General features: G+C 39.8%; 1 protein-coding gene across 1 annotated transcript in view; it reads left to right on the top strand.

Annotated features, from left to right (window-relative positions):
* The window catches only part of LOC110966411 (ankyrin repeat domain-containing protein 13C), a 48,912-nt gene that overhangs the window by 5,249 nt on the left and 22,289 nt on the right, over positions 1–21,374 (top strand). Inside the window, exons 3-4 of the mRNA XM_022215762.2 lie at positions 7,409–7,513; positions 19,296–19,381. Of these exons, the coding sequence (XP_022071454.1) occupies positions 7,409–7,513; positions 19,296–19,381 (191 nt within the window). The remainder of the gene's footprint in view (positions 1–7,408; positions 7,514–19,295; positions 19,382–21,374) is intronic.

Raw genomic sequence — 21,374 nt, 5'->3', positions numbered from 1 at the left:
GTCCATGAGGTCCTCCATAGGGTCCATGAGGTCCTCCATAGGGTCCATGAGGTCCTCCAGAGGGTCCATCGGGTCCTCCAGAGGGTCCATGAGGTCCTCCAGAGGGTCCATGAGGTCCTCCAGAGGGTCCATGAGGTCCTCCATAGGGTCCATGAGGTCCTCCAGAGGGTCCATGAGGTCCTCCAGAGGGTCCATGAGGTCCTCCAGAGGGTCCATCGGGTCCTCCAGAGGGTCCATCTGGTCCTCCATAGGGTCCATGAGGTCCTCCAGAGGGTCCATGAGGTCCTCCAGAGGGTCCATGAGGTCCTCCAGAGGGTCCATGAGGTCCTCCATAGGGTCCATGAGGTCCTCCATAGGGTCCATGAGGTCCTCCATAGGGTCCATGAGGTCCTCCAGAGGATCCATCGGGTCCTCCAGAGGGTCCATGAGGTCCTCCATAGGGTCCATGAGGTCCTCCAGAGGGTCCATGAGGTCCTCCATAGGGTCCATGAGGTCCTCCATAGGGTCCATGAGGTCCTCCAGAGGGTCCATCGGGTCCTCCAGAGGGTCCATCGGGTCCTCCAGAGGGTCCATGAGGTCCTCCAGAGGGTCCATGAGGTCCTCCAGAGGGTCCATCGGGTCCTCCAGAGGGTCCATGAGGTCCTCCAGAGGGTCCATGAGGTCCTCCAGAGGGTCCATGAGGTCCTCCAGAAGGTCCAGAGGGTCCATGAGGTCCTCCAGAGGGTCCAGAGGGTCCATGACATCCTCCAGAGGGTCCATGAGGTCCTCCAGAGGGTCCAGAGGGTCCATGAGGTCCTCCAGAGGGTCCATGAGGTCCTCCAGAGGGTCCAGAGGGTCCATGAGGTCCTCCAGAGGGTCCAGAGGGTCCATGACGTCCTCCAGAGGGTCCATGAGGTCCTCCAGAGGTGTCCATTGGGTCCTCCATAGGGTCCATCTGGTCCTCCAGGGGTGTCCAACATGAGGCCCGTGGTCCAAAAGTGGTCCTCCAGAGGGTCCAATCCGGCCCTCAAAGTGTAAAAATTACAGAGAAGACATTAACTGCAGATTGTAAATTAGTAAAACTATAAATTTAAAATAATTTCTAGACCATGACAAGTTGTTTGGATCAGAAAGTAAAACACTAGACTGTTCTTTTGTCATTTTTTTTGTCTGACTTTTGTCGTTTGTCTCATGTTTTTGTCATTTTCAGTTTTTGTCGTTTCTTTAGTGTTGCTTAAACTTCTTTGTCTAATTTTTTTGTCTCTTTCTTTGTTTTGTTTCGTGCCGTTTGTCTCATTTTTGTTGTTTTTGTCTTCTTTTTGGTCAGTTTTGTCGTTTATCTCGTGTTTTTGTTTCTTTGCATTTCCTTTTTGTCTTGTTTGTTTTTCTCTTATTTCTGTCATTTTATGTTTTGCTTTATTCATTGTTTTGTGTCTTGTTTTTTGTGGCTTTGCAACTTCTTTGTCTCATTTTTTGTCGTTTTGTGTCTTGTTTGTGGAATATTTTGTCTTGTTTTTGTCTCATTTTTTTGTCGTTTGTCTTATTTGTGTGTTGCTTTAATTCCTTTGTCTAATTATTTCTCTCGTTTGTGTTTTTTGTTGTGTATCTTGTGTTTTTGTCGTTTTGTTTCTCGTTTTTGTCCAGTGTTTTTTTGTCATTTTGTGTTTTGCGTTATTCGTTGTTTTGTTTCTTGTTTTTGTCGTTTTGTGGGTTTTTTGTGTCACTTTACAACTTTTTGTCAAATTTTTGGTTTATGTTTTGTTTTGTGCCATTTGTCTCATTTTTTTGTCATTTTGTGTCTCATTTCTGTCATATTTTTTCTTGTTTTTGTTGTTTTCTGTCTTTCTTTGTCTTCTTCTGTGGTTGTGATCCTCCAGTAAATCCTCTGTGGTTCAGGTCCAGGTGACTAAATGTTGTGTTCCTTTGTAGACACTCTGTGATCTGGAAGTTGTGATGTGGAAATGATAAACTGAGGCCCAGAAAGCTGTTGTGCTGATTCTGAGGGGGTGGGGTCAGAGAACTGATGGATCATTGAGTTTAAATGGCCTTTTTTGTCCACAAACACCAGCTTTCTCCTGTTCTCGTTGTGGAACCAGAAGCGTCTCCTCGGTTGCGTAACGATGATCTGCTGCATGTTTTTGTTACACAATCGTTTGTGGGTCACAGGCTGCAGGGAATGCGACGCCGCGTTTTCTCACCGTCAGCTGCAGAAACGTGAAGCTCGCTGATGTTTGCAGCTGCAGTCGGTCTCCATGGCGACGCTGCTCCTCCTCAGGACCAAACATCAGTCAGAGTTTCTGAAGCGCTTCAGACTGAATTCTGCTTTTATCGGCCGGACGGGGCAGAAATTCAACAGGAAAAGCATCTCTGGTGTGACTTTAGTAACAAACAAACACAGAAAATCTGTTTTAAATATTATTCTTTATTCATAAATGATGTCTGTGTTCGTAGCAGATATTATAAATGAATAAAAAACAGGAAAGTTCTGTGAAGATTATTTTCAGTCCTTAATAGGAACATTTTTTCTCTCCGATAATCGTGTTTTTGATGATTTAAATGTATTGAATGTAATGAATTCATTTTTATAAAAACAGATTTTTGATGTTAATATTATTTACATTTTGTTTTCTTTTGTTTTACAGTCAGCCTGAGAGTTAATATTTTATTCTGATTTTACTCAATATTATAAAAATAACAGTTTGAAAAAATATTTACCAGTTTTTAATGTTTTATATTTCAAACTAAAATCTGCAAATCTATGTAAAATAAGTTGCAGATTTTAAATACAATAAAAATGGTGTCATTTTACAAACAAGCAGATCATTTTTATAATACATATTTTACATGTGGACATAATTTACCATTTTACTCATTTTTATAGTGATGGAAATATATATTAATAATTGATATATCTGATTTTTAAATATTGGCTAATGTCTGTAAAAAAATCTGCTAATTTTAATACAGTAAAAAATAGTGTTTTTATAATTGTTTTTCATGTGGACATAATTTACAGTTTGTTTTTTAATTTTATTTTTATAGTAATGTAAATGTAAATTAATATTTTTCATCCTGAAATCTGACTAGTTATTGTAACAAAACAGGAGAAATCTGTAAAACAAGAGTTTAAAAAGTATTTACCATCATTTATCTTCAGTGCTGAATAAACGTATTTACACACGTGGACAAAATTGTTGGTACCCCTCAGTTAAAGAAGGAAAAACCCACAATTCTCACTGAAATCACTTGAAACTCACAAAAGTAACAATAAATAAAAATTTATTGAAAATTAAATAATCAAAAACAGCCATTACTTTTGAATTGTTGATTAACATAATTATTTAAAAAAACAAACTAATGAAACAGGCCTGGACAAAAATGATGGTACCCATAACTTAATATTTTGTTGCACAACCTTTTGAGGCAATCACTGCAATTAAACGATTTCTGTATTTGTCAATGAGCGTTCTGCAGCTGTCAACAGGTATTTTGGCCCACTCCTCATGAGCAAACAGCTCCAGTTGTCTCAGGTTTGATGGGTGTCTTCTCCAAATGGCATGTTTCAGCTCCTTCCACATATGTTCAATGGGATTCAGATCTGGGCTCATAGAAGGCCACTTTAGAATAGTCCAACGCTTTTCTCTCAGCCATTCTTGGGTGTTTTTGGCTGTGTGTTTTGGATCGTTGTCCTGTTGGAAGACCCATGACCTGCGACTGAGACCAAGCTTTCTGACACTAGGCAGCACATTTCTCTCCAGAATGCCTTGATAGTCTTCAGATTTCATCGTACCTTGCACACTTTCAAGACACCCTGTGCCAGATGCAGCAAAGCAGCCCCAAAACATTACTGAGCCTCCTCCATGTTTCACCGTAGGGACAGTGTTCTTTTCTTCGTATGCTTGGTTTTTGAGTCTATGAACATAGAGTTGATGTGCCTTACCAAAAAGCTCCAGTTTGGTCTCATCTGTCCAAAGGACATTCTCCCAGAAGCTTTGTGGCTTGTCAACATGCATTTTTGCAAATTCCAGTCTGGCTTTTTTATGAGTTTTTTTCAGCAGTGGTGTCCTCCTTGGTCGTCTCCCATGAAGTCCACTTTGGCTCAAACAACGACGAATGGTGCGATCTGACACTGATGTACCTTGGCCTTGGAGTTCACCTTTAATTTCTTTGGAGGTTGCTCTGGGCTCTTTGGATACAATTCCAACGATCCGTCTCTTCAATTTGTCATCAATTTTCCTCTTGCGGCCACGTCCAGGGAGGTTGGCTACTGTCCCGTGGGTCTTGAACTTCTGAATAATATGAGCCACTGTTGTCACAGGAACTTCAAGCTGTTTAGAGATGGTCTTATAGCCTTTACCTTTAAGATGTTTGTCTATCATTTTTTTCCGGATGTCCTGGGACAATTCTCTCCTTCGCTTTCTGTTGTCCATGTTCAGTGTGGTACACACCTTTTCACCAAACAGCAGGGTGACTACTTGTCTCCCTTTAAATAGGCAGACTGACTGATTATGAGTTTGGAAACACCTGTGATGTCAATTAAATGACACACCTGAGTTAATCATGTCACTCTGGTCAAATAGTTTTCAATCTTTTATAGAGGTACCATCATTTTTGTCCAGGCCTGTTTCATTAGTTTGTTTTTTAAATAATTATGTTAATCAACAATTCAAAAGTAATGGCTGTTTTTGATTATTTAATTTTCAATAAATTTTTATTTATTGTTACTTTTGTGAATTTCAAGTGATTTCAGTGAGAATTGTGGGTTTTTCCTTCTTTAACTGAGGGGTACCAACAATTTTGTCCACGTGTGTATTCTGTTAGATGGAAACCAGTCAGACTGCATGAAGCAGAAAGTAAACCAGAAAAAGCATCCAGACTGTTTCTGAGGCTTAGAACTGGACGGAATAAACTCCCAGAGAGTCGCTTCTTCTCACTTTATCTGCTGTCTTTCATGTTTCCGTCCTTAATCCCTGGTAGAAGTTGGTGTTTCTGATCGTTCAGACCTTCACTGATGTTCTTCTGCTCTGATGCTGTGAGGATAAAGGCTTTAATTAGAACGTGTTCCTCTGTCCTTAAGAATGGATGAAACCTGGATGCTCTCATCCGTTAAACATGAAATCAGTTCGTTATTATTTCAGGATTCATCCATCCATCCATCCATCCATCCATCCTCTATCCACCGCTTTATCCTCACTAGGGTCATGGGGGGTGCTGGAGTCTATCCCAGCTGACTCGGTGAAGGCAGGGGACACCCTGGACAGGTCACCAGTCTGTCACAGGGCTACATATACAGACACACAATCACACTCACATTCACACCTACGGACAATTTAGAGTAACCAATTAACCTCAGCATGTTTTTGGACTGTGGGAGGAAGCCGGAGTACCCGGAGAAAACCCACGCATGCACAGGGAGAACATGCAAACTCCATGCAGAAAGATCCCAGGCCGGGATTTGAACCGGGGATCTTCTTGCTGCAAGGTGAAAGTGCTAACCACTAAACCACTGTACAGCCCTATATTTCAGGATTCATCAGTTTTTACATCGCTGCAGCAGAGAAACGAGTCTGAATGGGATGACTGGTCTGAGTTTTAGACTCAGGATTCCTGGAAAAGATCTTTAGTTTGTTGAAATGATCCCTGAAAAGGATCTGCTGCACACTGGAAAACATACTGTAATAAATATGAAAAATAACAAAAAAGCAACTGAAAAAAATAAAAAACTGTTAAAAACAAAAAAAGTCAGAAATAACTCAAAAAAGTTAAAGAAAAGTGTTACCACTGTAAAGACAAGACAATGTGAAAAAACTGTTAAAGAAGCGTAAACTGTAAAAAAAAATGTAAAAAAACCTCCCAAAACAATAAAACCCTGAAAATTTGGCAAGAATGACTCAAATACAGTAAAAAAATGTACAGTCAGTATGTAAAATAATATATATTTATTTTATTTGTTTTTGTCATGTTAGCGTCCTACAGGCTGTTAGCATTTAGCCTTTGTTAGCATCCTGTAGAATGTTAGCATTTAGCCTCTGTTAGCATCCTACAGGCTGTTAGCATTTAGCTTAGTTAGCGTCCTATAGAATTTTAACATTTAGCCTCTGTTAGCATCCTGCAGGCTGTTAGCATTTAGCCTCTGTTAGCATCCTGTAGAATGTTAGCATTTAGCCTCTGTTAGCATCCTACAGGCTATTAGCATTTAGCCTCTGTTAACATCCTGCAGACTGTTAGCATTTAGCCTCTGTTAGCATCCTACGGGCTGTTAGCATTTAGCCTCTGTTAACGTCCTGCAGACTGTTAGCATTTAGCCTCTGTTAGCATCCTACGGGCTGTTAGCATTTAGCCTCTGTTAACGTCCTGCAGACTGTTAGCATTTAGCCTCTGTTAGCATCCTGCAGACTGTTAGCATTTAGCCTCTGTTAGCATCCTACAGGTTGTTAGCATTTAGCCTCTGTTAGCGTCCTGCAGACTGTTAGCATTTAACCTCTGTTAGCATCCTACAGGCTGTTAGCATTTAGCCTCTTTTAGCATCCTGCAGCTCTGAGGCCTACTGGGCTGATCTGTTATGATGAATGATATCAAGACAGAAGTGAAGCCTGAACAGCTTCTTGGGTTTGTTGTGGAGCTGCAGGAGCATTTGGAGCTTCCTGATCAGAACCGAATGGCTGCCAGCTCCGGACTGTTATTCCTCAATCTGTCCTGGTTTGTGTCCTGATTCTGTCCCGGTTTCTGTCCCGGTTTCTGTCCTGGTTCTGTCCCAGTTTCTGTGTCAGGTTCTATCCTGGCTTCTCTCCTGATTTCTGTCTTGGTTCTGTCCTGGTTTCTGTCCCAGTTTCTGTCCTGGTTTGTGTCCTGGTTCTGTCCCGGTTCTGTCCTGGTTTAGCGGGATATCAGGATTATTTTTCTCTCTGACGTCTCCAGTTAGTGCTGGGTGTGTTTCAGGAGGCGGCCTGCACATATTATGGTCTGTTGGAGTATAAAACTAGAGCTTTATTTGTGTGCAGTATGGTGGTTACCATGGTGACATTAAAGGTGTTGGCAGGAAGTTCATGTGAAACTGTGATGAAATGGTGACTTTTTCTGCAAAGGCGTCCTCTTTGTAATTTTTAAAGCAAATCAAACCATGCTTTTTTCTTTGCTGCTGTTTTTAATCTGTTTCACTGGTTGTGTTCCTGCTTGTGTTCCTTTTCTGCTCATTTTTAACTTCTTTGTGGTTCTTTTCACATTTATGTTATTTAAATTATGTGCTAATTTAGCATCCCTTTCCATCACTTTTCTTTTTTTGGGTCATTTTTGACATCTTTGTGATTCTTTAAACATTTATTTGTGTGAATTTTACATCTTTTTTTACTCAATTTTACATCTTTTTAATCTTTGTTTAGTTCCTATCTCTTGGTGTTAACTGATGTTCTACCTGTCTGACTGATTCCAGAGTGCGCTCACCTGCTGCTGGCCCATAATGCACCTGTGAAGGTGAAGAACGCTCAGGGATGGAGCCCCCTGGCCGAAGCCATCAGCTATGGAGACCGGCAGATGAGTGAGTCTGAGAATCCTCTGTGGCTGGAAAAGAGAAATGTTTCCGTCAACACATTCTAAAAGGATCCTTCTAGAACTGGAGGACTTCTAAATATTAGAGAAATAAATGACAAAACAAGACAGAAAACAACAAAAACAAGACTCAAAGCGACAAAAACGAGACACAAAGCGACAAAAACGAGACTCAAAGCGACAAAAACGAGACTCAAAGCGACAAAAACGAGACTCAAAGCGACAAAAACGAGACACAAAGCGACAAAAACGAGACACAAAGCGACAAAAACGAGACTCAAAGCGACAAAAACGAGACTCAAAGCGACAAAAACGAGACACAAAGCGACAAAAACGAGACACAAAGCGACAAAAACGAGACACAAAGCGACAAAAACGAGACTCAAAGCGACAAAAACGAGACTCAAAGCGACAAAAACGAGACACAAAGCGACAAAAACGAGACACAAAGCGACAAATCATCATCACCAGGTTCTGCTAACATGCTGTGGGAAACATTCCATGAAAAACTAGAAAAGCACTCGGAGAGCGCAGACCTCCGCCAGGCCATCTGTCTGTCTGTTAACAGCATAACTCAAAAAGTCATGGACGGATTGTATTGAGTTTTAACAGTTTGTGCAGAAAGCATAACATGCATGTGCAGTGTAACAGCACAGTGTTTTGCGCGCGCGTGTGACGGTACCGTATGCGTCGCCGCAGCTTCGTTTCGTCGGTCCCGACTCGCCCGGGCAGCCCGAAGCGGCCGCGGGGGATTCGGCCGTCGCCCGGGATCGTTGCAGCGACGCACGCGGCGCTGCCGCACGCACGTGACGGTACCGTTGCGCGCGCGTGTGACGGTACCGCACGCGTCGCCGCCGCTTCGTTTCATCGGTCCCGACTCGCCCGGACAGCCCGAACCTGCCGCGGGGGATTCGGCCGTCGCCTGGGATCGTTGTAGTGACCTCTGTCTGTACAATTGAGAGTTGGCCTGGCGGCCGTCTCTCAATTGTCCTTCGACCTTCAAAAAATTCCTGGATCCAGACGGTGATTCGGATCACCTCCAAAATCTAATCGATTCTTACTCTTGCTCTTCCGGACATTCTGTAAACATTTGGTGAAAATCCGTCCATGACTTTTTGAGTTATGCTGTTAACACACACACACACACACACACACACACACACACACACACACACACACACACACACACACACACACACACACACACACACACAGACGGACAGACAAACAAACTCCGGTAATTACATAACCTCCTGGCGGAGGTAATAATGATTATTTAAAATATTATGTTGATTAAAAATGTTCCACAATTACAGAGACATGAATGAAAAAATAAAAGCAGAGAAAGTAGATTTAAATGAGATTGTAACTGTTTTATCAGAGATCCAGTTTGGTCATCAGGTGGACAAGAGAAAAATGTGATTTTAGGGGAACTCCAGACTTTTTTGGTATTTAAAATATTTTAAACATTCTTTTCTCCTAGTTTTTATAGATTTGGTCTTTACACACTACTGATGTTTTAGGATTTAATACATGGATTATGGGATGGAAAACGTCCTCCAGCTCTGAATGATGGTGAATATCTGCTCATTCTTCCTCTCTGGGATGTTGAGTCGCTGCTTCTCCTCTTTTGTCCGTCAGAAAACGACGACGTTTCTCCAGACTCTGGTGTTCGTGCTGCCATGAAAAGCGATTCTTTAGATGTTTCCTCTCAGCGTCTGTTAATTGTGCAGGAAGACAGAAGTTGTTAAACCTCCAGACTAATGTTGGATCTGATTAGAGCAGCTTTAAGCCTCCATTGACTCTAATTACTCTCTAAACCACTTACTGACTTCACTCACAACACTGTAGACTGGAGCCTCTAATGAAGCCTGAGGACACGCTTCAGTTTCTTCTGCTTACTGGATGCAGAGCAAAGATCTGTATTTAGCCAATAGGATTATAAGAAATGTTCCCTCCAAACCTCCTCAGAACCATTTGGTTCAAATATTCCAGGAAAAACACCACAAAACAGGTGAAATTGCGACAAAAACTCAAATTCGACATAAAATAATCAACCCAATAGGACTAAAGTTCCCTCCAGAACCTCCTCAGAACATCCACTCATCCATCCATCCATCATCCATCCATCCATCCATCCTCTATACACCACTTTATCCTCACTAGGGTCATGGGGGGTGCTGGAGTCTATCCCAGCTGACTCTGGTGAAGCCAGGGGACACCCTGGACAGGTCACCAGTCTGTCACAGGGATACATATACAGACACACATTCACACCTACGGACAATTTAGAGTAACCAATTAACCTCAGCATGTTTTTGGACTGTGGGAGGAAGCCGGAGTACCCGGAGAAAACCCACGCATGCACAGGGAGAACATGCAAACTCCATGCAGAAAGATCCCAGGCCGGGATTTGAACCGGGGATCTTCTTGCTGCAGGGCCAAAGTGCTAACCACTACCCCGCTGTGCAGCCCCTCCTCAGAACATCTGGTTGTTCATCTCCAGTAGGGCTGGGCGATATGACGATAGATATCGTCTGGACCATAGAAAATGTCTCGTTTTATGTGAAGATCCTATAGTTTATATTGCAGTGTTGCAAAACACGCTTTACGGCAGTATTTTACGTCACCGACGTGCCTTACGGCAAGCCCAGGCACACGCTAAAACATAAACAGCTATGGAGGAAGACGGTGGACTCTGCTCAGAAGAACAATGCAAACAACTAGATGATGAACAACCAGCTTCATTGAACTGACCAAAAATATGCTGTATTGTGATGTATATCGTATCGGGATATAAACTTTTGGTCATATCGCCCAGCCCTAATCTGCAGTACCTTCATCAATGATCAGAGTTCTACCTTCAGATAGAGGAGGGTCCAGATTTATCACTTTAAAGGACGTTTTCAGAACTTCATCAGTCCAGCAGATAGAACCATGACATTTAGGAGGAGGAACATCTGAGTTCTGGTAGAAACTGACACGAGATCAGTTTAAATCCATCCAGGATCACAGTCTGTAGAATCAGTCGGTCCAGAATGACTCAAAATGTCCCATAATTCATCCAAAAGACACCAAAAATTGTCCAAAATCCCCAGAAACTTTTCCAGAATAACTTGAAATGTACCCAGGTTTATGGATTTCTAAAGCATTATGATCCAGATTTATTTGTTTTGATGTGTTAATATCTAGATTTATGATATTTTGGTGCATTAAAATACAGATTTTTGACATTTTGATGGGTTATTATGTGGATTTTTAACATTTTGGTGTGTTATTATCTACATTTTAGACAACTTCTGTCATAGTTTCTCGTGATATTCACAATTTAAAGAACTAATGAAGCTCATCTCTTTTCTGGATGTTTTGTCTCGTTATGACGTCAGATCCATCAGATGACTGAAATATTTAACATTTAGTTTGGTTAATGCTAGATTTAAACCCTGAATGTTCCTGAGACAAGCCTCTGGTTTTATTTGTCTTCATTTAATTTTCCTGTTTCTTAATTAGAACCAACCAGGCTTGTTTGGAAGATTTTAAATTAGAGCTGCGTGATATGTGGGAAATAACCTGGTGTTTATTTGTTGGAAAAGTTAAGGAGATTTTCAGCAGATGACACAATTATGGCACCATAGCAAAGTGGCCGGATGGCTGCTGACTGGAGGTCTGAGGCCAGATGGAGGGATTGTTCCTGTGCTGGTCCTGCTGAGCCCCGACCAGAACCTGTCCACACTGATTAGAGCTCCAACACACCACCCATGATGTTCTGGGCACATGTAGGGTTTAGGCTGTTTTTATGGAAGAATGATGAGAGTTTAGGCCGTTTTTATGGAAGAATGGTGAGAGTTTAGGCCGTTTTTATGGAAGAATGATGAGAGTTTAGACCGTTTTTATGGAAGAATGGTGAGAGTTTAGACCGTTTTTATGGAAGAATGGTGAGAGTTTAGACCGTTTTTATGGAAGAATGGTGAGAGTTTAGGCCGTTTTTATGGAAGAATGGTGAGAGTTTAGGCCGTTTTTATGGAAGAATGATGAGAGTTTAGACCGTTTTTATGGAAGAATGGTGAGAGTTTAGGCCGTTTTTATGGAAGAATGATGAGAGTTTAGGCCGTTTTTATGGAAGAATGGTGAGAGTTTAGGCCGTTTTTATGGAAGAATGATGAGAGTTTAGGCCGTTTTTATGGAAGAATGGTGAGAGTTTAGGCCGTTTTTATGGAAGAATGGTGAGAGTTTAGGCCGTTTTTATGGAAGAATGATGAGAGTTTAGGCCGTTTTTATGGAAGAATGGTGAGAGTTTAGGCCGTTTTTATGGAAGAATGATGAGAGTTTAGGCCGTTTTTATGGAAGAATGTTGAGAGTTTAGACCGTTTTTATGGAAGAATGGTGAGAGTTTAGGCCGTTTTTATGGAAGAATGATGAGAGTTTAGACCGTTTTTATGGAAGAATGGTGAGAGTTTAGGCCGTTTTTATGGAAGAATGATGAGAGTTTAGGCCGTTTTTATGGAAGAATGATGAGAGTTTAGGCCGTTTTTATGGAAGAATGATGAGAGTTTAGGCCGTTTTTATGGAAGAATGGTGAGAGTTTAGGCCGTTTTTATGGAAGAATGGTGAGAGTTTAGACCGTTTTTATGGAAGAATGATGAGAGTTTAGGCCGTTTTTATGGAAGAATGATGAGAGTTTAGACCGTTTTTATGGAAGAATGGTGAGAGTTTAGACCGTTTTTATGGAAGAATGATGAGAGTTTAGACCGTTTTTATGGAAGAATGGTGAGAGTTTAGACCGTTTTTATGGAAGAATGATGAGAGTTTAGACCGTTTTTATGGAAGAATGGTGAGAGTTTAGGCCGTTTTTATGGAAGAATGATGAGAGTTTAGACCGTTTTTATGGAAGAATGGTGAGAGTTTAGGCCGTTTTTATGGAAGAATGATGAGAGTTTAGACCGTTTTTATGGAAGAATGATGAGAGTTTAGGCCGTTTTTATGGAAGAATGATGAGAGTTTAGACCGTTTTTATGGAAGAATGATGAGAGTTTAGACCGTTTTTATGGAAGAATGGTGAGAGTTTAGGCCGTTTTTATGGAAGAATGATGAGAGTTTAGACCGTTTTTATGGAAGAATGGTGAGAGTTTAGACCGTTTTTATGGAAGAATGATGAGAGTTTAGGCCGTTTTTATGGAGGAATGGTGAGAGTTTAGACCGTTTTTATGGAAGAATGATGAGAGTTTAGACCGTTTTTATGGAAGAATGGTGAGAGTTTAGACCGTTTTTATGGAAGAATGGTGAGAGTTTAGACCGTTTTTATGGAAGAATGATGAGAGTTTAGGCCGTTTTTATGGAAGAATGATGAGAGTTTAGACCGTTTTTATGGAAGAATGATGAGAGTTTAGACCGTTTTTATGGAAGAATGGTGAGAGTTTAGACCGTTTTTATGGAAGAATGATGAGAGTTTAGACCGTTTTTATGGAAGAATGGTGAGAGTTTAGGCCGTTTTTATGGAAGAATGATGAGAGTTTAGGCCGTTTTTATGGAAGAATGATGAGAGTTTAGGCCGCTTTTATGGAAGAATGATGAGAGTTTAGGCCGTTTTTATGGAAGAATGGTGAGAGTTTAGACCGTTTTTATGGAAGAATGATGAGAGTTTAGACCGTTTTTATGGAAGAATGATGAGAGTTTAGGCCGTTTTTATGGAAGAATGGTGAGAGTTTAGGCCGTTTTTATGGAAGAATGATGAGAGTTTAGGCCGTTTTTATGGAAGAATGATGAGAGTTTAGACCGTTTTTATGGAAGAATGGTGAGAGTTTAGACCGTTTTTATGGAAGAATGTTGAGAGTTTAGACCGTTTTTATGGAAGAATGGTGAGAGTTTAGACCGTTTTTATGGAAGAATGTTGAGAGTTTAGACCGTTTTTATGGAAGAATGGTGAGAGTTTAGGCCGTTTTTATGGAAGAATGATGAGAGTTTAGGCCGTTTTTATGGAAGAATGATGAGAGTTTAGACCGTTTTTATGGAAGAATGGTGAGAGTTTAGGCCGTTTTTATGGAAGAATGATGAGAGTTTAGACCGTTTTTATGGAACAATGATGAGAGTTTAGGCCGTTTTTATGGAAGAATGATGAGAGTTTAGACCGTTTTTATGGAAGAATGATGAGAGTTTAGACCGTTTTTATGGAAGAATGATGAGAGTTTAGGCCGTTTTTATGGAAGAATGGTGAGAGTTTAGGCCGTTTTTATGGAAGAATGATGAGAGTTTAGGCCGTTTTTATGGAAGAATGATGAGAGTTTAGACCGTTTTTATGGAAGAATGGTGAGAGTTTAGACCGTTTTTATGGAAGAATGTTGAGAGTTTAGACCGTTTTTATGGAAGAATGGTGAGAGTTTAGGCCGTTTTTATGGAAGAATGATGAGAGTTTAGGCCGTTTTTATGGAAGAATGATGAGAGTTTAGACCGTTTTTATGGAAGAATGATGAGAGTTTAGGCCGTTTTTATGGAAGAATGATGAGAGTTTAGACCGTTTTTATGGAAGAATGGTGAGAGTTTAGGCCGTTTTTATGGAAGAATGGTGAGAGTTTAGACCGTTTTTATGGAAGAATGGTGAGAGTTTAGGCCGTTTTTATGGAAGAATGATGAGAGTTTAGACCGTTTTTATGGAAGAATGATGAGAGTTTAGGCCGTTTTTATGGAAGAATGATGAGAGTTTAGACCGTTTTTATGGAAGAATGATGAGAGTTTAGGCCGTTTTTATGGAAGAATGATGAGAGTTTAGACCGTTTTTATGGAAGAATGATGAGAGTTTAGGCCGTTTTTATGGAAGAATGATGAGAGTTTAGACCGTTTTTATGGAAGAATGGTGAGAGTTTAGACCGTTTTTATGGAAGAATGATGAGAGTTTAGACCGTTTTTATGGAAGAATGGTGAGAGTTTAGGCCGTTTTTATGGAAGAATGATGAGAGTTTAGGCCGTTTTTATGGAAGAATGATGAGAGTTTAGGCCGTTTTTATGGAAGAATGGTGAGAGTTTAGACCGTTTTTATGGAAGAATGATGAGAGTTTAGACCGTTTTTATGGAAGAATGATGAGAGTTTAGGCCATTTTTATGGAAGAATGATGAGAGTTTAGACCGTTTTTATGGAAGAATGATGAGAGTTTAGGCCGTTTTTATGGAAGAATGTTGAGAGTTTAGACCGTTTTTATGGAAGAATGTTGAGAGTTTAGACCGTTTTTATGGAAGAATGATGAGAGTTTAGGCCATTTTTATGGAAGAATGATGAGAGTTTAGACCGTTTTTATGGAAGAATGATGAGAGTTTAGGCCGTTTTTATGGAAGAATGATGAGAGTTTAGGCCGTTTTTATGGAAGAATGTTGAGAGTTTAGACCGTTTTTATGGAAGAATGATGAGAGTTTAGGCCATTTTTATGGAAGAATGATGAGAGTTTAGACCGTTTTTATGGAAGAATGATGAGAGTTTAGACCGTTTTTATGGAAGAATGATGAGAGTTTAGGCCGTTTTTATGGAAGAATGTTGAGAGTTTAGACCGTTTTTATGGAAGAATGTTGAGAGTTTAGGCCGTTTTTATGGAAGAATGTTGAGAGTTTAGACCGTTTTTATGGAAGAATGTTGAGAGTTTAGACCGTTTTTATGGAAGAATGATGAGAGTTTAGACCGTTTTTATGGAAGAATGATGAGAGTTTAGGCCATTTTTATGGAAGAATGATGAGAGTTTAGACCGTTTTTATGGAAGAATGATGAGAGTTTAGGCCGTTTTTATGGAAGAATGTTGAGAGTTTAGACCGTTTTTATGGAAGAATGTTGAGAGTTTAGGCCGTTTTTATGGAAGAATGTTGAGAGTTTAGGCCGTTTTTATGGAAGAATGTTGAGAGTTTAGGCCGTTTTTATGGAAGAATGTTGAGAGTTTAGGCCGTTTTTATGGAAGAATGGTGAGAGTTTAGGCCGTTTTTATGGAAGAATGTTGAGAGTTTAGGCCGTTTTTATGGAAGAATGGTGAGAGTTTAGACCGTTTTTATGGAAGAATGGTGAGAGTTTAGGCCGTTTTTATGGAAGAATGGTGAGAGTTTAGGCCGTTTTTATGGAAGAATGATGAGAGTTTAGACCGTTTTTATGGAAGAATGGTGAGAGTTTAGGCCGTTTTTATGGAAGAATGATGAGAGTTTAGGCCGTTTTTATGGAAGAATGGTGAGAGTTTAGGCCGTTTTTATGGAGGAATGGTGAGAGTTTAGGCCGTTTTTATGGAAGAATGGTGAGAGTTTAGACCGTTTTTATGGAAGAATGGTGAGAGTTTAGGCCGTTTTTATGGAAGAATGGTGAGAGTTTAGACCGTTTTTATGGAAGAATGGTGAGAGTTTAGGCCGTTTTTATGGAAGAATGGTGAGAGTTTAGGCCGTTTTTATGGAAGAATGGTGAGAGTTTAGGCCGTTTTTATGGAAGAATGATGAGAGTTTAGGCTGTTTCTGTGGAAAAATAGTCCAAAATGTGGATCATTGTTTCTGGTTTCAAATGTCTGGTTTAGTCCAAATACCTTCAGTTTACTGTCAGAAACCAGAAAATATTCACACTGAAGAAGCTGTTTTCATTAAAAATGGATCAAACTGATTAATCAATTATCAAAATAGTTGATGATTAATGTTACAGGTGACAAAGATTTGATGATTAGCTGCAAAAGTTTCAGAGGAAGTCTTTAGAAAGACGCCAGCTTTGACTTTGTGATGGGAAATTTGACCATTGTGTGATTTTATGAGACAAAAAAATTAAAGAAATCAAAGAAAAAATCTGCAGATTAATAGATAATGAAAGTAATTGTTAGTTTTAGCCCTGAAAATTCAGATTTATGAGTATTTTGACAGGTTTTGGTGCTTTAATATTGGAGCATTTGATGTTTTGATTCGTTAATATCCAGGTTTTGGTGCAATAATATCAAGGTTTTCATATTTTGATGAGTTATTATCTAGATTTTAAACATTTTGGTGCGTTCAAATCCAGGTTTTTGTCTTGTTGGTGTATTAATTTTCAGATTTTTGTTGTTTTGGTGCATTTATATCCAGGTTTAGACATTTTGGTACGTCATTTTTCATTTTTTTCTTTTTGATGCATTAGTACCTATATGTGTGATGTGTTGGTGCGGTAATATCTGGGTTTTGGAAGTTCAGATGCATTATTATCCAAAATTTAGATTTAGATGAAGTTCAGTAAAACTACAGCATAAGAACTTATAAATATCCAAGAAAAATGCAAAACGGCACGAGACACAAAGCGACAAAAACATGAGACATACGACACAAACAAAACAAAAGAAGAGACAAAAAATTAGACAAAAAAATTACAAAGCAACAAAAACGAGACTTATAATGACAAAAGCGAGAAATAAAACGACAGAAAATAAACAATGCAATCGAGAAAAAAATGACAAAAGCACTACACAACAGAACGAGTAAAGCGACACATAAAATGACAAAAATAAGACAAAGAACACAACCGAGACCAAAAGCAAACAGAACAACAAAAAAAAAACTAAACGACAAAAATCAGACAAAAAAAAAGCACAAAACAAGACAAAATACTATGAAAACGAGGTACAAAATGACAAAAAATGAGACGGACGACACAAAACAAAAAAGACAAAGTATTAGACAAAAAGTTACAAAACGACAAAACCAAGAAACAATACAACAAAAATCAGAAAAAGACAAAAAACCAACAAAAACAAGATAAAATATTATGAAGACGAGACACAAAGCGACATAAGAACAATGAAGAATTTGGTATTTTACGTTTCCGGACCAGTTTTGTTCCACGGGCCGCATGTTTGACACCCCTGATTTCAATCCTCCAAACTCACTACACAGATTAAAACTCTTCAATCATTTTATTTTATTCTTAAATTCCTCTGCTGCTCTCAGTCGTGTTCTTTTCTTACGTTTTCTGACTTCCTGTCAGCTCCCTTCAAACAGACTCCTGGTGTCTGGCTGAGGATCGTTTTATACGGTCTATGCTGTGGATCTGTTTCTCAGCTCGTTAGCAGGAAGCTTCATATCTGCTCTCCTTTGAACCTCCTGAACGTTCAGATCCCTGCAGGTGCTGAGCTCTGATTGGCTGATGGAGGGAGGATCCCAGGAAGTAAAAACCCTCCGTTACTGAAGCTGCAGCTCGTTGCCTTCAGCCACAATGTTTGTCAGCAGGATTTGCATAAAGAAACAGTTTGATTTCCATCCTGGAGCTGCTCTACTTCCTGTTGATCTGAAAGTGTTAATCTAATTAATATCTTAATAATATTAAGATATAGTGATGGTGAGATGAAGCCTCATGAAGCATTGAACCACTTCAGCCAATTGGTTCCAGAAAGGGTTCATTTCTTGAAGCTTCATGAGCACATGAAACCCCCTACTGGTCAAGTGTATAATCACAGGCAGCTGTGTCTGAACCACATGATGTATTGAATCATTGTTCATTATAGCTGTTGGGAATGACTGAAAAACACAAAAATGTATGATCAAATAATTTCTATAGATAAGTGATCACATATGTGTATAATAAAATGTATTTTCATGTATTCTGTGTGTGTAGATTTTCCCCAAAATGGTGTTATCACATAATGTAGCAGGTTGTGTAATAATGTCTGTCTCCTTAGGAAAATGGCATGGCCTTATGCAGGCAGAGGACAGTGGAAGTGTTTGTGGAACTAGGAAGATTGTACTGAATATGCTTTGTAACTTAGACAAAGATGTACAGGAAAGGGGAGATTTTATTCAGTAACAGGTTTTCAACAGTTTCTGGTTTTAAACGATTCCTTTTTTGACACAATAAACACCTCACCTTTGAATAAAATAAGAAACGGTGAAAAATACAGTTCTTGATAAGCAAGCCTAATGTGTCTGTAATAATGTTAGATTTAGCTTACCTGATTAGGAGTTAAAAAGTCTAAATGTTCCCACACAGGGGAAATGTTCCACCTCCTGGTTGGCTCCTTCCTATCACCTATCTTTCTCTCCTCACTCTCCTAAATCTTCAAACTATCTCTCCCTTCAAACTCTCCAAACTATATAAACGCTATCCAAACTCTAGTATCCAGACTATCAAAACTCTATCCAAACTATCCAAACTCTCTATCAAAACCCACATTTTGAACGGAGCCTGAGGATTTTATTCTGCTGTCAGACCTCGCGGCAAAATCTGAGCCACTTTCTGAAGCAGTCAGTGGTTCAGCCAGGCAGCGAGGCTTCAGACGTCATCATTTTTGACTCCTCCCCTAAATGAAGCAAGCTTTGTGGAAACCCCCCCCCCCCATTACCCGACACACGCTTCGAAGCCTCGGCACATCTCGTAACATCACTACTTAATATGTTATGAACACATTATCCCTGTCTAGTTCGTTCACATAACTGAAGCATAAAAGCAGTGTGTTTAAAAAAAGTGAGTAAAGATCAAAACCCTGATAACAGATTTTAATTCCAGATACACAAATTCCTTGGGAACACTTCACATTTGATTTTAGCTCGAAGCTACAGCTGGTTAGCGTGTTAGCATATGGTCTGGATGAATATCTCTGTTTCATCCTCGTTCTGCTGTCTGACAACAGAAACGTCTGGAAATGACAGCAGCTTTACTGTAGTTCAGCTGCATTAAAATGGAGTTTAATGAGCACAGAGAGCAGGAGAGAAGCTAACAGATGCTAACAGGAGCTAACAGAAGCTAACCTGCTGTGTGTTTTCTCTCCAGACTCTTTTGTTCTCAGGTATCTTTATTTTTCTGTCTCTTTCAGTCACAGCACTGCTGAGGAAGCTGAAGCAACAATCCAGAGAAAGCGTCGAGGACAAGAGGCCCAAACTGCTGAAAGCCCTCAAAGAGGTTCCTACTTTTTACCCAGCTACGATTCTACAGTTTCATTTAGTTAAAGCTTTTATGCAGAGAAAGTAACAAAAGTAGCTAATGCTAATGTTAGTTACATTAGCCTACAACATGATAACACTAAGGACTCTATCACTGCTCCATCACTGAAGAGTCTAAAATAACTCTTCAGTGCTAACAGCATGCTAACTCTAAGGATCATCCTGTAGTTGTAGCTAATGCTAACATTAGCCTTCAGCATACTAACTCTAAGGATCCTCCTATAGTAGTTGCTAATGCTAACATTAGCCTACATACATCTTAGAGTAGATCCAGCCCCAGTAAGGATCTAGTCAGGAGGAAACAACCAAGATGAGTGTTGATGAACTTCAGATGAGTTTTTTTCTTCCTGTTTCTGTCCTCTGCTGTCCACGAGGACGTCACAGATGTTCTCTGTTTAATCCTTCCTCTCTGCTGCATGCAGAAAAGCCACATGTGGGTTTAGATCTGCTAAATCCCTCCCAGACCTCAGTCTAGTGTGTAAGTTACTGTCATTAGAGCAGAGCAGAGCCAGCTGTGATCATCAGCTGAGAGGAGGAATCTGTAAACATGAAGCTAGAGAGTCTGGATCCTCAACCTGCAGACAGATTCTGTATGGTTGTTACTAAACATGAAGGAGGCTTAACTGTGAGCGTCATCATCTGGAAGTTTCAGAAGAAGGAGGCAGATGTGGAGACCAGAGGAGCTTTAATCTACTTTAGAGAAGCTGCTGCTCCTTCCTTTCCCTCCCAGACATTTTATTGTCCGGAGCTGCACCTGAGGCCGGACGTTTACTGACTCAGTCCTTCCTGGACGATGAGGCACAGATGATTTTTCTCAGAGATTACGAAGCTCAGGGAGGAGACGATCCTACGTCAGTCTGACGTCAGCAACGATGACAGATTCAGACCTCAGATGATGGCTTCAGTTCACCCAGCGACACCAGATCATTAGACCGTAAACTAGAGTTTGGCCGGTGTGATGTATTACTGACTGATAGAGATGAAATAGAACCGGTTTAGATATGATAATCCCATATTATAACATTTGCCTACAACATGCTAACTCTAAGGATCCTGCTATAGTTGTAGCTAATGCTAACATTAGCCAACAGCATGCTAACTTTAAGGATCCTGCTATAGTTGTAGCTAATGCTAACATTAGCCAACAGCATGCTAACTTTAAGGATCCTGCTATAGTTGTAGCTAATGCTAACATTAGTCTACAGCATGCTAACTCTAAGTATCCTCCTATAGTTGTAGCTAATGCTAACATTAGTCTACAGCCTGCTAACTCTAAGGATCCTGCTATAGTAAGGCAGGTGTGATGTATTACTGACTGACAGAGATAAAATCCGATACAATAAGATAATTCTTTATTAATCCTACAGTGGGGCTATTTAGCGTTACAGCAGTACAAAGACATAGGAAATATCAGTAAAAAAAGAAACCAGATAATACTGTTGATGTTGCACAGATTCTTCTAAACATGGAAAAATATGATGATGTAATATCTGTACAAAGACTTTATTATTGTATAGATTCTTCTATATTTATAGTAAAAAGTGATCGGTTCCTGTTTATTAAGGTCTATATCGCCTTTCTTTGATCTTAATTTCTCATTTGGCTTCCAAAATATAATAACACAGGCTTAGTTCAAGAAATAGGCTGCTGTGTTAGACTTTGTTCAACCTTCATAAATGTGTTCATTGGGGCTAAGAACTAAGTTCTATTAAATATTTTTGGCTGATTCATGTTTTTTTACAACTGGAAAATTCTCCGTTTTGAGTTAAAAAAAATATCTCTAAACTAATGCATAACTGAAAATAGTCCCTGCTGTTATTTGCTAAAAACGACAGCGTCCAACTGTTTACCGACTGGTTTGTGTTTCATTATTATCATCTTTTACAGAGTACAAAAAGTGTAGTGACAGACTCACATTACTGGTTTTGATCTTTTTAACAGTGAGACGAATC

The sequence above is a fragment of the Acanthochromis polyacanthus genome, chromosome 4 (assembly GCF_021347895.1).
Source record: "Acanthochromis polyacanthus isolate Apoly-LR-REF ecotype Palm Island chromosome 4, KAUST_Apoly_ChrSc, whole genome shotgun sequence".
NCBI lineage: Eukaryota > Metazoa > Chordata > Actinopteri > Pomacentridae > Acanthochromis > Acanthochromis polyacanthus.
This window is presented reverse-complemented; position numbering and strand designations above follow the sequence as displayed.